Source organism: Pongo abelii, chromosome 18, assembly GCF_028885655.2.
Source record: "Pongo abelii isolate AG06213 chromosome 18, NHGRI_mPonAbe1-v2.0_pri, whole genome shotgun sequence".
Lineage (NCBI taxonomy): Eukaryota > Metazoa > Chordata > Mammalia > Primates > Hominidae > Pongo > Pongo abelii.
In genome coordinates this window covers 32,333,006-32,347,700 of record NC_072003.2, presented here as the reverse complement: position 1 = coordinate 32,347,700, position 14,695 = coordinate 32,333,006, and the positions used below count along the sequence as shown (strand labels likewise).

Below are 14,695 nucleotides of genomic sequence, written 5' to 3'. Positions count from 1 at the left end.
AATGGGGCGGGGAGGACGGTGGCCTGCAGGACGCAAAAAGCGGAAGCCGAAGCATGAGGCCTGCGACCGTTAGGCGGGCGCGCGCTCAGGGATTAGCCCCGCCCCGTCCGTGCCCCCGGCGCGCGCTCCCCCATTCTCCCGCTCGGCAACGACGGCGGCCTTGTGCGCGTGCGCGCGAAATAACGGCCGCTGGAGGAGGGAGGGGGGGTGGAATCGTTGGAGGGGGGAAGAGGAGAGAAGCCGCCCCGTCTCCCGCGCGCCCACCACCTGCGCCATCGTCAGCCAATCAGCAGCCGTCTCAGGGGTCTCGCGCTCGGGGCGACTCGGGCTGCTGGGTGGCTCCCCCGTCCCTCCTCCCGCCAGAGTCCCTCTCGCGCCTGCCCCTCCCGCTGGCCACGCGCGCGCTCGCGCTAGCGCTCGCGCCCGCTCCAGCCTCTTGTGTGTCCTCGCGCCCCCCGCCCGCCCTCCCCGCGCGCAGTGTGCTCCGCTTCCCCCACCCTCCACCTCCCCCCCTCCTGCCCGCCCCGCGCGCCTCCTCCCCGGGTTCCCCCTCCCCCACCGCCGCCTCCTCCTCCTCCCGCCCCAGGGTGAGCGCGAGCCACCTCCCTCCCTCCCTCCGCCATGGATCCCAGCAACTGGAGCAGCTTCATCTTCCAGGTAACAACCCCCTCCCCCCGCCCCCACCCCCCTGCCCACACCCCCTCCTGCCCGCCCTCCCTCCCGTCCCACCCCCCCTCCGCGCGCCCGGTGCGCGCGCAGCTGTCCCCCTCCCTCCCTCGCGCCCTCCCCCGCCCTCCCCGAGGCGCCGGCTGGGCGCGCGCGCGGCGGGGGCCGAGGCTGCTCCCTCGCTCCCCCCACCCCGCCCCGCCAGGCTCCAACCGCCGCCGCCGCCGCCGCCGCCGCCGCCGCCGCCCGGGCACCCGCCCCCGGCCCCGGCCCCGCGGGGCCTCCCGCCCCCACCCAGGGGGCGTCGCCGCCGCCGTCGCCGCGGCGCTCCGCGGCCCGCAAGGCGCCTTCCTTCCCTTCCTCCCTCCCGCCGGCCGGGGTGCGCGGGCGGCGGGGCGGCCCGCGGGCCATGCGTTCGGCGCGGCCAAGCCCGGCCGGCCGGGGGCGGCGCCCCGAGCCCGGGCCCCGCGCGGCCCGCGCCCCCGGCCCCCGCTGAGCCCCGGGGGCCCCGCTGAGGCCGAGGCCATGTTCCCGGTGTTTCCTTGCACGCTGCTGGCCCCCCCCTTCCCCGTGCTGGGCCTGGACTCCCGGGGGGTGGGCGGCCTCATGAACTCCTTCCCGCCACCTCAGGGTCACGCCCAGAACCCCCTGCAGGTCGGGGCTGAGCTCCAGTCCCGCTTCTTTGCCTCCCAGGGCTGCGCCCAGAGTCCATTCCAGGTGAGTAGGGCCGGCCGCGGCGGCCCGGGCTGGGGGGGGCGCCCACCCGCACCCGCACCCGCGGCCCACTCGGCGCCTTGTCTCCGCAGGCCGCGCCAGCGCCCCCGCCCACGCCCCAGGCCCCGGCGGCCGAGCCCCTCCAGGTGGACTTGCTCCCCGTGCTCGCCGCCGCCCAGGAGTCTGCCGCGGCTGCTGCGGCCGCTGCCGCCGCTGCTGCCGCCGTCGCTGCCGCGCCCCCGGCCCCTGCCGCCGCCTCCACGGTGGACACAGCGGCCCTGAAGCAGCCTCCGGCGCCCCCTCCGCCACCCCCGCCCGTGTCGGCGCCCGCGGCCGAGGCCGCGCCCCCCGCCTCCGCCGCCACTATCGCCGCGGCGGCGGCCACCGCCGTCGTAGCCCCAACCTCGACGGTCGCCGTGGCCCCGGTCGCTTCTGCCTTGGAAAAGAAGACAAAGAGCAAGGGGCCCTACATCTGCGCTCTGTGCGCCAAGGAGTTCAAGAACGGCTACAATCTCCGGAGGCACGAAGCCATCCACACGGGAGCCAAGGCCGGCCGGGTCCCCTCGGGTGCTATGAAGATGCCCACCATGGTGCCCCTGAGTCTCCTGAGCGTGCCCCAGCTGAGCGGAGCCGGCGGGGGAGGGGGAGAGGCGGGTGCCGGCGGCGGCGCTGCCGCAGTGGCCGCCGGTGGCGTGGTGACCACGACCGCCTCGGGGAAGCGCATCCGGAAGAACCACGCCTGCGAGATGTGTGGCAAGGCCTTCCGCGACGTCTACCACCTGAACCGACACAAGCTGTCGCACTCGGACGAGAAGCCCTACCAGTGCCCGGTGTGCCAGCAGCGCTTCAAGCGCAAGGACCGCATGAGCTACCACGTGCGCTCACATGACGGCGCTGTGCACAAGCCCTACAACTGCTCCCACTGTGGCAAGAGCTTCTCCCGGTGTGCACGGGGCCTCGGCCGCCCGCTAGGCCGTGGGGAGGGAGGGACGCGACGGAGGTGGCCTGGCCGTGGCTGGCGGGGAGGGAGGCGGCTGCTGAGGCTGGGGAAGGGGAGCCCCTCCCAGGGCGGAGGGAGGAAGCCTCTCCCGGTTACCAGGGAGCAAGGGGTGGTCCTTTGTCGAGGAGGTGGGCCTTGGGGTTGACGGAAGCTTCGCGTGGGAGGAGGCGGCGGCGGCGGCGGCTGCTGGGCTCCAGGGGAGGGATTTCCTGCTGAAGTGGCGCTGTGACGGCCTGGGCTCCGGGAGGAGGCGCAGGGATCCTCGGAAAGGCCTGTGGTGCAGTTTGGTGGATTTGGGGCGCACCACCTCCGCCCTAACCCCAACCCCAACGTGTCCCCAGGCCGGATCACCTCAACAGTCACGTCAGACAAGTGCACTCAACAGAACGGCCCTTCAAATGTGAGGTAGGAAGCCCGCCTCTTCCTGTCCTGGTTTTCATGATTTTGATCCTCATGGTAGTTGTCTGAGTCAGCCTCTCAGACCCCCTTTTTCTCTCTCTTCTTTTTGCCTTTTCACTCCATTTCTCATCCCTTCTTCAAGGCCTCATCATGTCACTCCCATTTTCTACAGATCAAAGATTCCCCAAGGCTCTGATTCCTTTAACCTCTTGCTCTCCCCTTCCCAGCCCGCCAAGCTTTAACTCTCCTGTGACACCCCCCACGCCCCTCCCCCCTCCCCAGAAATGTGAGGCAGCTTTCGCCACGAAGGATCGGCTGCGGGCGCACACAGTACGACACGAGGAGAAAGTGCCATGTCACGTGTGTGGCAAGATGCTGAGCTCGGCTTATATTTCGGACCACATGAAGGTGCACAGCCAGGGCCCTCACCATGTCTGTGAGCTCTGCAACAAAGGTACATGCCGAGGGCTGCCGGGAGGGCCAGGGGCAGAGGGTGGGCGCCTGGCCAGACGCCCTGCCACGGATACGGGCTAAGGGTGCTGTAGCCAAGAGCTCGTGGCGTCTAGATTTCTCCAAGAGGTCAAGGGAGCAGTGGGGGGACACCTGAATGAACATCGTTAGACTCTAAGAAGTCCTGGCTGGAGAAGATGATTTGCCAGAGAGGTTGAACCTCCTGGTCATGTGTGGGGAGAGGGGGAGTAGAACTTGGCTGCTCTGGGGAAGGAGTAGTCAAGAAAGCCAGTTCTAGGGGTCACAAGGCAAGGTTTCCGCTGCGTAGCCACAAGGTCTTGTCTCCAGCTCCTGGGGCAGGTGGAGTACACGGGCCGGGCTTTATACCAGCACGCACCCTGCACGGGTAGCAGAAAAAGCTGCTTTTAGTCAGACTCACCGGTTAACTGGGTTGAGACCGCGGGGCACTGGAGGGAAGGGGACACAGCCGTCTTTGCTGAGGGTCAACCCTGCAAGTGGCTAGGAGTCAGTGTCCTGTCATCCTGGGAGAGGTCTCCTGGCCATGGAGAGTGAGCTCTGTAGGTACCAAGGCTGAGAAGCTGGCACCACACAAGCCAGGCCCCAGGCTCAGGGAGGGGCTGTGCCTACCAGCCCCAGCAGAGCAGTTGGCCCCAGGCTACCAAGGATGCCGTGGGAGGAGGACAGGGCCATCTGAGGAGGGCATCCCCCGCCTAGGAGATCAGCCCCGTCTCTGGGGTCTCCGCCTGGCTGACCCCCGCCCCATCCCAATCCACCCCCCAATAGGCTTCACCACGGCAGCATACCTGCGCATCCACGCGGTGAAGGACCACGGGCTCCAGGCCCCGCGGGCTGACCGCATCCTGTGCAAGCTGTGCAGCGTGCACTGCAAGACCCCTGCCCAGCTGGCCGGCCACATGCAGACCCATCTGGGGGGGGCCGCCCCCCCTGTCCCGGGAGACGCCCCCCAGCCACAGCCCACCTGCTGAGGGGGACCCCGCACCCACCAGGCAAGGCGTGGGGCATGGCTGGGGGGCGGGATGGGGGGTATGGGGGACAAGGGGGCTCAAAGGGCCCAATAGGGGATCTCAGGAAGGCGAGGGATGCCCATGTACCACTCAGGCTAGGGAGACTTCTGGGCACAGGGAGGATCCTTGAGGAGAACTGCTCTGTCTGGGTGAGGATGCAGGCTGAGGCCTCTGGGGACCAGATAGGAAGTGAGCAACGGCTGTGTCCCAGGGGAAGCAGGCTGGGAAGGTGTGGGGTGAGGGCAAGGCTCTTGCCATTCAGATCGCGCTGTGATCCGTGGTGTTTCTCCTGTGCAGGTACTGGTGAGGTTTGTCCAATGGCGGCGGCAGCGGCGGCAGCGGCGGCGGCAGCAGCAGCAGCAGCAGTAGCAGCCCCTCCCACAGCTGTGGGCTCCCTCTCGGGGGCGGAGGGGGTGCCTGTGAGCTCTCAGCCACTTCCCTCCCAACCCTGGTGAGCTCCAAGTTGGTTGCGGGGGAGAGGGGAGAATGGAGTAGAGTCCCTTGGTACAGGCTCCTCTCCCCCCTCTTTTCCCACCAACTCCTATTTCCCCACCAACCAAGAAGCCTCCAGAAGGAAAGGAGGAAGAAATGTTTTCTTAGGGGAATTCGCTAGGTTTTAACGATTTGTTTCTCCTGCTCCTCTCTTCTATCAGACCTGACCCCACACAAACCTGTCCCCTCGGTTGTGTTGAAGTCCCCTGGACAGTGGGCAGGGGTGGCAGAGGACACGAGCAGCCACTGCCCGTACCCCCTCTCCTCTCTGTAAGCCCATGCCCTGTCTTCCCAGGGACTTGTGAGCCTCTTCCCTCGACGGTCCTCTTCTCTCCTTCCAGTCCTCTCCCCCTGCTGTCTGCAGCCCCTCCCCGGGGAGTTGGTGCTTTCTTTTCCTTTTTTTTTTTTTTTTCCAGGGGGAGGGAGGAGAGGAAGGAGGGGGATCAGAGCTGTCCCAGAGAGGGAAAGCGGTGAGGTTTGAGGAGGGGCAGAAGCAGGGCCGGCAAAGGTTGTACCTTCATAAGGTGGTATGGGGGTTTGGGGTCAGGCCCTGAACATCGTCCTACTTGAGAATCTGTCAGGGGAAAAAGTCAAGGGGAGCAGGAGGAGCCAGGAGGGCCAGAGGCAGAGAAGAGATGGAGTCTTAGGGGCCAGGGTGAGCGAGGGGTCCAGGGCCTAGAGGTGCTTCCTGGGGGTGGGGGAATGCAGCCAGTGTCCCCCTCCCCTCTTCCACCCCAGCTCCAGCCCTGGTCTTGTCTTTTCATCCCTCTTCCCCACGACAGAAGAAGTTGTGGCCCTGGCCATGTCATCGTGTTCCTGTGTCCCCTGCATGTACCCCACTCTCCACCCCTTCCTTTTGCGCGGACCCCATTACAATAAATTTTAAATAAAATCCTGTTTCTGGCTCTGGATTGAATGAATTGCCCTCACTAAGCAACTGCCCCCACCCCCAAGGGTTTCTTCTTGGCCTGGTGTCCGTCAGTCCAGCCTAGCTCTGCCCTGTGTGGCTGTGGGGTTCTGGCTCCGCCCTCCCCAGGGGCAGCCTTACTGGCGGCAGCACAGATACAGGGCGGGGCCAAGGCTGTGGCTGTGGAGAGCAAGTGCCAGGTCTCTGGGGAATTCCCAACCCGGACAGGCCCAGAATAGCCCCTGGAGATTTGAAGAGGCCCCGTCAGAAACCCAAACAGAGCTGCCAGACGGGAATGCCGCCCTCCCCCGTCCACACTCATGGCGGCTGCTCAGCCCCCAGCCGCATCCCTCCCCACGCGCGTCACGGCCCTGAGGCCATGGTGGGTGGATGCGGCTGCGGAAAGGCTTGGGGAGTCCGAGCCCTAGGACTGGGAACAGCGAGGTAGAGAATGAAAGCTGCACCTGTCCCTCATCCTGGGCATGGGCCACCCTGTGTTTACACGGGCTCTTCTGCCCAGCCCCTCCTGCCCCTTGGAATTCCCTTTCTTGTCCTCGCTCCGTCCTTTCCAGGGCCCCTTTTTTGAGCCTTCCAACGTCAGTTTCTGCCGCTCCTTTCTGCAGGCTCCATTCTCTCCAAACCCCACCCTGCTTCTCCTCTGCAGCCTCCCCGCGTCTTGCCCCATCTTCCTTGCCCTCCTGCTCGTAGGGGCGCCTCCACCCGGTCCTGCTTGTCTCACTGGTCCCGTCTCCTCGCAGAACCCTCTCCGTTTTCCCCAAACCCCTGTCTCTTCCAGGGATCCCGGTGACCGTTGGCGGGAGGGGCCGGGGACTTAGGAAGGAGGCGTCCCTCCTGGAGGCGCGCGTGGGAAGGGGCAGGGAGGGGGCGCGAGTGGTCCCCGGGCCGGTTGCTTGGGTAACGCGTGGCTCCCTTGGGCTGGCGGGAGGGGCCGGAGGCTCGCGAGGGGCGGGGGCGGCGCGCGACGGCGGCGGAGCGTAGGGGAGGGGACCGGAGAGGAGGGGATGAGCACACGGGAGGGGAGAGGAGGGAGACCCGCCACCTCCCTCCCTCCCTAGCTGACTTGCTCCCTCCTGGGCTGCGGCTGCTGCAAAAGCCAGCAGCGGCAGCGGGAGCTGGCCGGAGGCCGGCGTCGAGGTGAGACCCGGGCAGACTGACGCTGCGGGTAGGAGTGGACCGACCGACGGCTGACGCCGGGCGGATTGCACGGGAATGCGGGTGTCTAGAGGGCTGGTGGTGGTGCTGGGCGGGCTGAACCATCGGGAGGAGGCGCTAGCCCACCGAAGGCGAGGGAAGCCCCGGGAGAGGGGCTGACAGGGGATCGGAGGAGATAACCAGGTCCCCCAGAAAGGAGCGGGAGCGTTCTCGCCCTAAACGCGCAGCAAGAAAACCCGCACCGCCTGGGAGCCCAGGGAGGAGGGGAGGATGCAGAGGGAGTGGAATGCGAATGTCGGGTCCTCTTCTCAGTCGGCCTGTCGGAGTGCTGTTTGCACACAGCTCGTTGATTTTGGGGTGCTGGGATCTGAGAGTCTGGATCATGTTGGATGGACCCAGGGAGAGACCCTGAAGAAGGTCCTTTTTACAAAAGGGTTAATCTTCCTCAGGGCTCTCCAAGCAGAAGACTTTGAGTAGAGCACTCCTCCCCCAGGGATGTCCCACCCTAAGGCAAAGGAAACCCCAACTTTTCTTCCTCTCCCTAGAGGCAGTGCAGGGCTGGCCCCGAGACAGTAATGTGGCCCAATTGGGCCTGCAGTGCTGAGCGCCCTCTTCCCTCCTCACCCCAAGCCTATCTCCTCCTCTTCCAGGGTTTGCCGCTGTCTCTGCTATTCCATCCTCCCCATAGGGGCTCTCTCCCCTCTCCCATCTCAAGATGGCAGCCAGCAGCTCTGAGATCTCTGAGATGAAGGGGGTTGAGGAGAGTCCCGAGGTTCCAGGCGAAGGGCCTGGCCATTCTGAAGCTGAAACTGGCCCTCCCCAGGTCCTAGCAGGGGTACCAGACCAGCCAGAGGCCCTGCAGCCAGGCCCAGACACCACTGCGGCCCTTGTGGACTCAGGGCCCAAGGCTGAGCTGGCTCCAGAAACCACAGAGACCCCAGCTGGGGCCTCAGAAACAGCCCAGGCCACAGACCTCAGCTTAAGCCCAGGAGGGGAATCAAAGGCCAACTGCAGCCCCGAAGACCCATGCCAAGAAACAGTGTCCAAACCAGAAGTGAGCAAAGAGACCACTGCAGACCAGGGGTCCAGGCTGGAGTCTGCAGCCCCACCTGAACCAGCCCCAGAGCCTGCTCCCCAGCCAGACCCCCAGCCAGATTCCCAGCCTACCCCCAAGCCAGCCCTTCAACCAGAGCTCCCTACTCAGGAGGACCCCACCCCTGAGATTCTGTCTGAGAGTGTAGGGGAAAAGCAAGAGAATGGGGCAGTGGTGCCCCTGCAGGCTGGCGATGGGGAAGAGGGCCCAGCCCCTGAGCCTCACTCGCCACCCTCAAAAAAATCCCCCCCAGCCAATGGGGCTCCCCCCCGAGTGCTGCAGCAGCTGGTTGAGGAGGATCGAATGGGAAGGGCGCACAGTGGGCATCCAGGATCTCCCCGAGGTAGCCTGAGCCGCCACCCCAGCTCCCAGCTGGCAGGTCCTGGGGTGGAGGGGGGTGAAGGCACCCAGAAACCTCGGGACTACATCATCCTTGCCATCCTGTCCTGCTTCTGCCCCATGTGGCCTGTCAACATCGTGGCCTTCGCTTATGCTGTCATGGTGAGCCCCATGGGACCCTAACCCAGGCCTGCTGTGGCTCCCAGCTTCCCGCCAGCGCTGCAATAGAGCCCCTGGAGTAATCATGCCTTCCTTCCCCTCTCCTCTCTGCATGGATCCCACCTCCCCAATTCCAGGCCTTTGTTTGCCTCTCCCTAGGACCTAACCCTCTGAGCCACCACTGCCCTGCCCCTTTGGGTGGGAGGGATATGGAAACACATGTGTCACACAGCCTCGCTGACCTGTGCCCTCCTCCCCCTGCCCCTCTACTCCTCCTTCCTCCCTTACCCGCCATCTATGGGGCTGGCCTCTCTCTCTTCTGGATGACTTTTCCACCTGATCCCTTCTGAGCTGGCTTCTCCTGACCCCGGCCATGTGCCTCCACCCCTCGTCCTAACCCCAGTCTCGGAACAGCCTGCAGCAGGGGGACGTGGACGGGGCCCAGCGTCTGGGCCGTGTAGCCAAGCTCTTAAGCATCGTGGCGCTGGTGGGGGGAGTCCTCATCATCATCGCCTCCTGCGTCATCAACTTAGGCGGTGAGTGGGGGCTTGGGACAGGCAGGGGAGGAATGGAAGGGTTGGCAAGGGCAGCTTTACTAACCCCTGCCCCTGCTCTCTCCTGTCTGTCCTCCTTACCTCTCCTTTGTCTCTCCTTGTCTCCCCCTCCCCCCTGTCTGTCCTTCCCTCTCCTCTCCCACAGTGTATAAGTGAGGGGCTCTGCCCCGCATCCCAAGACTTTTCTTCCTGTTGGGAGCTGCCTTGGGCCCATCCCTCCCCTGGGGGAAGCCCAACTGATGGCCCTGGCCCCCACCCCTAAGGACCAAGGGAGCCTGAGCGGCCTTGTTTACAGCTTCTGTCCTGCTCCTGCATCTTGCCAGGCTCCTCTGCCAACTGTAGGCCTGCCTCATCCCTGCACTGGTTCCAACCTCCCTGCACTAATGCCTGCATCCCCTCCGGCCTCTTGGCCCCCTATCCCTGCACTTCTGGAAACCTCCCTGCACTCTGGAAACCTCCCTGAACACCTCCCCAACTCTGCGCTCTCAGCCTCCCTGCATCTCTCCTGGCCTCCCTGCACTTCTTCCAGCCTCCCAAATTCTCTGGACCTCCACCCTGGCCTCCTCCTCCCAACTTTCATTGTCTTGGCATCTCTCAACCCTCAGTCCTCTCTTCCTTCCCTTCTTTATCATCTCCCCTTTCCTCTCCATGTCCCGCCCCCTTCCTCTTCCTGCCTCCTCATCTCCCTTAAGCATCCTCTTCTCCAACCTCCCGTCACCGTTTACTCTGCAAAATTGACAGCACTTAGATGAGGCTTGGGGGCGGGGAGCAGTGTTGGGAGAGGGCTCCCCAACCCCGGGCTCGGACTGTTCTCTGCTGGGACCACCCAGGGTCGGACACCCAAGGGTGCCTGGCAGGTCGCAGAGCTGGCAAGCCGGGCCTCGTATGGGGACTCGGGTGAGGGTGGCGAGCACTGGTTCCGAACGCACGCAGGGAAGAAGGGAGGGACGCGGCGCTGACCCTTCCAGGTCAGCTGGAGTTGACCCGCCCACCTGGGCTTTTCAACCCCAGTCCGCGAGTTTCTTTCTTGAAGGTGTCGGGGCTAGATTCATTCACGTGCTTCGTAACGAAATAATCCAAAAAATAGGACCAAAGCGCCCACTGGCAGGAGCGAGGGCGGGGCGGCGCGCTCTATAATTATTTTCTAAGATGACGGGGGAGGTTTGTTGCACGCGACAGCCCGCTGAGGAGGCGGGGACCGAGCTACAACGCGGTTCGGATTTGGCGGGGTTTTTTTCCTAAAAAAAAAAAAAAAAAAAAAAAAAAAAAAAAAGTCTGGGGGAAAAAAAAACTGAAATTCTTAAAAAAAAAAAAAAAAAGTCTATTATCAAACTGATTTCTCCCTTTTTGTATGCCGGATGCTGCATGAGTCTGAAACACCAATAAACGGAGACTGCATGAGACTCGCCTCCAGTCTCGGTTGGTTCCTGCGTTCGTCCCGCCGGCGCGGCGGTGCTGCCTCTCTTCTGGCAGAACCTTACTGGGTGGTATACGCATGCGCCTTCCCGGCGGCCATCTTTACTGTGGGCTGAAGCCTGTGCGCCTACTCGCGCATGAGCAAACCTTCCCTCGCGGTCCTCTTGCAAGTAGCCTTGCCTAGAGCGGAGCCTCCCGCGCCATTTCTGTGCGCCTGCGTAGCGTGACCCTGCGCAGCCTGGGAGGCGGGTCTTAGCTCCAGGTGCGTATGGCATCTGACTTGACGTGGCCCACAACTGAGAGGTCTGGGGAGAGGGCGCCGCGTCCAGGTGTGGAGAGGGGCGGCGTGGAAGCAAGAAGAGTGGCCCGTCCCTCTCTTCCCCCTTTCCCTCTTTCGGAAAGTGGTTTTTGCGGGGCCCGGGAGCGTCGGAGTACCGGACCTTGATCCCCGGGGCGGGGTCCTTGGTGGGGACTGAGCGCCCCCTCCCGGGGACGGGCGGTCTGGCCGCGGAGTCTCCTGCGGGAGCCTGATTGGCTGGAGACGGTCCCGAACCCCCAGGGGAGCCCGATCCTTGGGGGACCCTGGCTTCGGACTCCAGCATCTGTCGTCGCAGGGTCCCTGCCCTAGTGGCCTATGTCCCTTGCTCGGGGCCATGGAGACACTGCGGCCAGCACGGCGGCGCCTCTGTCTGAAGAAGGGGAAGTGACCTCCGGCCTCCAGGCTCTGGCCGTGGAGGATACCGGAGGCCCCTCTGCCTCGGCCGGTAAGGCCGAGGACGAGGGAGAAGGAGGCCGAGAGGAGACCGAGCGTGAGGGGTCCGGGGGCGAGGAGGCGCAGGGAGAAGTCCCCAGCGCCGGGGGAGAAGAGCCTGCCGAGGAGGACTCCGAGGACTGGTGCGTGCCCTGCAGCGATGAGGAGGTGGAGCTGCCCGCGGATGGGCAGCCCTGGATGCCCCCGCCCTCCGAAATCCAGCGGCTCTATGAACTGCTGGCTGCCCACGGTACCCTGGAGCTGCAAGCCGAGATCCTGCCCCGCCGGCCTCCCACGCCGGAGGCCCAGAGCGAAGAGGAGAGATCCGATGAGGAGCCTGAGGCCAAAGAAGAGGAAGAGGAAAAGTAAAGGCACACCCTTACACCTTGTCCCGGGGCTGCTCCCCTGATGGCGGGAGGAAATAGGGAGGGGAAAATGTGGGACCCTGGAGCCTTTAAAAGTAGAGGGAGGGAAGCCAGGAGGGGAGGAGGAACGGGCGGGGGAGAAGCACATGTGTGGGTGGGAGGGAGGATCGCCCTCACTCTTAACTCTGTTCACCTGTCCCAGACCACACATGCCCACGGAATTTGATTTTGATGATGAGCCAGTGACACCAAAGGACTCCCTGATTGACCGGAGACGCACCCCAGGTACAAACGAGGAGGGGACAGTTGGGGGGAGGTGAAGGGCCTCGGCTCAGTTACCCAAGATCGGCTCCCCTAGAGGCCTTTGCTTGCTGCCTCAGCCTCAGCTGCCACACAACTTACAGCTGCAGGAGAGAGTATTCACCCAGTAGCACCATCTTTATGACTTAGATTACTACCTTGTCTTCCTTTTTTTTTTTTTTTTTGAGATGGAGTCTTGCCCTTGTCCCCCAGGCTGGAGTGCAATGGCACGATCTCGACTCACTGCAACCTCCGCCTCCTGGGTTCAAGCAATTCTCCTGCCTCAGCCTCCCAAGTAGCTGGGATTAGAGACGCATGCCACCATGCCGGGCCAATTTTTGTATTTTTAGTAGAGACAGGCTTTCACCATGTTGGCCAGGCTGGTCTTGAATTCCTGACCTCTTGATCCGCCCACCTCGGCCTCCCAAAGTGCTAGGATTACAGGCAGGAGCCAATGCGCCTGACCCCTCGTCTTCCTTTAAGAGACAATTAAAATACAAAAAATTAGCCAGGCATGGTGGCGGGCGCCTGTAGTCCCAGCTACTCAGGAGGCTGAGGCAGGAGAATCGCTTGAGCACGGGAGGTGGAGGTTGCAGTGACCTGAGATCACACCACTGCACTCCAGCCTGGGCGAGAGAGTGAGACTCCGTCTCAAAAAACACAATTACGGATTAGTTGTTTTTATTGATTTTGGAAAATTACAGATAATTCTATCGTTTCCCATGCCTAGAAGTCCAAATCCTGGCCTTTCAATATTATCTAGATCCGCATCCCTCTACTACCATGTACATTGTCTAATCACACCAGTGGCCCCATTTCCCACCCTACATGCCTTCCTAGAATTTACCCTCAGAGTCATGCCTTTTTTACTTTTCTTTTTTCTTTTTTTGAGGGGGTGGAGAGACAGAGTCTTGCTGTGTTGCCCAGACTGGTTGATCTCGAATTCTTGAGCTCAAGTAATCCACCCGCCTCGGTTTTTCAAAGTGCTGAGATTACAGGCATGAGCCTGTAATCTGCACCCAGCCTAGAGCCGTTCTTGATTTCTCTCTCTTTTACCTGAACATTCACACCAGCAGCAAGTCTTGGTAGCTATAAGATGTACGTTTCCAAGTACCTCTGCTAGTCTCTACTTTCAACACCACATCCCCATCCAAGCCACTGTCTTTCTTGCCTGGATAGTTGTAGTAGCTCCTAACTGGTCTCTCTGCTTCCAGTTTCTGCAATTCAGATGAACGTTTTAAAATATAAACCATGTCACTTTTTTTTTCTTTGAGACGAAGTCTTTCTGTGTTGCTCAGGCTGGAGTGCAGTGGCATGATCTTGGCTCACTGCAATCTCCACCTCCTGGGTTGAAGCAGTTCTTCTACCTCAGCCTCCTGAGTAGCTGGGATTACAGACACACGTCACCACGCCTAGCTAATTTTTGTATTTTCTAGTAGAGAGGGGGTTTCGCCATGTTAGCCAGGCTGGTCTTGAACTCCTGACCTAAAGTGATCTGCCTGCCTCAGCTTCCTAAAGTGCTGGAATTACAGGCGTGAGCCGCTGTGCCCAGCCATAAATCATGTCACTTTTCCACTTAAAATTTTCCGAGGGATTCCATCTTGCCAGGGAAGAGCATGTCAAAGGAGAATCCAAGCGCTTTTCCTGCCACCTCCAGTTGTCTGCACTCTTTTTTTTTTTTTTTTTTTTTTGGCGGGTGGGGGAGACGGAGTCTAGCTGTGTCACCGAGGCTGGAGTGCAGTAGCGCAATCTTGGCTCATTGCAACCTCCACCTCCCGGGTTCAAGCGATTCTCCTGCCTCAGCCTCCCGAGTAGCTGGGATTACAGGCGCCTGCCACCACGCCCAGCTAATTTTTTGTGTTGGCCAGGCTGGTCTCGAACTCCTGACCTCGTGATTCGCCCACCTCAGCCTCCCAAAGTGCTGGCATTACAAGCGTGAACCACCATGCCCGGCCTGCACTCTTCTTTGAACAGAACTCTGTTCTTGTCCTGGGACCTTTACCCTTGCCATTCCCCTGCTCGGTATGTTCCTCCCTGTTCTTCACGTTACCTGTGCCTTCCTGTCAATCAAGATCTTTGCTGGTCCAAAGGTCCAACCCCGAACCTCAGGTCCTCCAAGACAGAGGCCTGGGGACCTGCATGTTTAACCAGCTCCCCAAGTGATGAGTGAGGTCCAGGTAGGTCTGGTGCACACCACCTCCATCTCTTCCATGTATCTTACCTTCCCCTTCTCCAGGAAGCTCAGCACGGAGCCAGAAACGGGAGGCCCGCCTGGACAAGGTGCTGTCGGACATGAAGAGACACAAGAAGCTGGAGGAGCAGATCCTTCGTACTGGGAGGGACCTCTTCAGCCTGGACTCGGAGGACCCCAGCCCCGCCAGCCCCCCACTCCGATCCTCCGGGAGTAGTCTCTTCCCTCGGCAGCGGAAATACTGACTCCCGCTGCTCCTGCCTCTAGGGTGCAGTGTCTGTACCTGCTGGAGCCGGGGCCCTCCTTCCCCAGCCCAGACACTGAGAAACTTGGGAAGAAGAGAGAAACCTCAAGCTCCCAAACAGCACGTTGCGGAAAGGAGGGAGAGAGAGAGAGTGTGTGTGTGTGTGTTTTCTATTGAACACCTGTAGAGAGAGAGTGTGTGTGTGTTTTCTATTGAAAACCTATAGAGAGAATGTGTGTGTGTGTTTTCTATTGAACACCTATATAGAGAGAGTGTGTGAGTGTGTGTTTTCTATTGAACACTTCTTCAGAGACCTGGACTGAATTTTCTGAGTCCGAAATAAAAGATGCAGAGCTATCATCTCTTAAAAGGAGGGGCTGTAGCTGTAGCTCAACAGTTAGGCCCCACTTGAAGGGAGAGGCAGAATTGTATTCAC

The 14,695-nt window shown here is 61.9% G+C and overlaps 3 protein-coding genes across 9 annotated transcripts; all 3 read left to right on the top strand.

Moving 5' to 3' along the window:
• Positions 1-342: 342 nt before the first annotated feature.
• Positions 343-5,678, top strand: MAZ (MYC associated zinc finger protein). Of its 4 annotated transcripts, none has more exons than XM_024233455.3 (6): positions 343-657; positions 1,297-1,383; positions 1,473-2,323; positions 2,722-2,785; positions 3,062-3,233; positions 4,573-5,678. In XM_024233455.3, exons 1-6 carry the CDS (start codon positions 622-624, stop codon positions 4,728-4,730), a joined length of 1,368 nt encoding a protein of 455 aa, XP_024089223.1. In that variant the 5' UTR covers positions 343-621; the 3' UTR covers positions 4,731-5,678. The 4 variants fall into 4 exon arrangements, with proteins under 4 accessions (XP_024089223.1, XP_054390822.1, XP_024089221.1 ...); XM_054534847.2 differs by lacking the exon at positions 4,573-5,678 and adding an exon at positions 4,034-4,236 and having other exon boundaries at positions 519-657; XM_024233453.3 differs by lacking the exon at positions 343-657 and having other exon boundaries at positions 1,024-1,383.
• Positions 5,679-6,664: 986 nt separating this feature from the next.
• PRRT2 (proline rich transmembrane protein 2) lies at positions 6,665-10,393 on the top strand. Of its 4 annotated transcripts, NM_001132291.1 has the most exon segments (4): positions 6,760-6,829; positions 7,498-8,441; positions 8,842-8,974; positions 9,138-10,251. In NM_001132291.1, coding segments are annotated over 3 exon segments (1,023 nt in total). In that variant the 5' UTR covers positions 6,760-6,829; positions 7,498-7,562; the 3' UTR covers positions 9,149-10,251.
• Positions 10,394-10,460: 67 nt separating this feature from the next.
• On the top strand, positions 10,461-14,629 carry PAGR1 (PAXIP1 associated glutamate rich protein 1). Its single transcript, XM_009250629.4, has 3 exons — positions 10,461-11,524; positions 11,727-11,809; positions 14,061-14,629. Exons 1-3 carry the CDS (start codon positions 11,043-11,045, stop codon positions 14,258-14,260), a joined length of 765 nt encoding a protein of 254 aa, XP_009248904.1. The 5' UTR covers positions 10,461-11,042; the 3' UTR covers positions 14,261-14,629.
• The last annotated feature ends 66 nt before the right edge of the window (positions 14,630-14,695 follow it).

Coding starts and splice junctions, on each gene's coding strand:
- MAZ (XM_054534846.2), top strand. CDS start 1,192: ATGTTCCCGGTGTTTCCTTGCACGCTGCTGGCCCCCCCCTTCCCCGTG. Junction 2,324..2,721: donor TGTGGCAAGAGCTTCTCCCG/GTGTGCACGGGG, acceptor ACGTGTCCCCAG/GCCGGATCACCTCAACAGTC. Junction 3,234..4,033: donor CTGTGAGCTCTGCAACAAAG/GTACATGCCGAG, acceptor ACCCCCCAATAG/GCTTCACCACGGCAGCATAC.
- PRRT2 (XM_009250628.4), top strand. CDS start 7,563: ATGGCAGCCAGCAGCTCTGAGATCTCTGAGATGAAGGGGGTTGAGGAG. Junction 8,442..8,841: donor CCTTCGCTTATGCTGTCATG/GTGAGCCCCATG, acceptor TCCTAACCCCAG/TCTCGGAACAGCCTGCAGCA.
- PAGR1 (XM_009250629.4), top strand. CDS start 11,043: ATGTCCCTTGCTCGGGGCCATGGAGACACTGCGGCCAGCACGGCGGCG. Junction 11,525..11,726: donor AAAGAAGAGGAAGAGGAAAA/GTAAAGGCACAC, acceptor CACCTGTCCCAG/ACCACACATGCCCACGGAAT. Junction 11,810..14,060: donor TGACCGGAGACGCACCCCAG/GTACAAACGAGG, acceptor CCCCTTCTCCAG/GAAGCTCAGCACGGAGCCAG.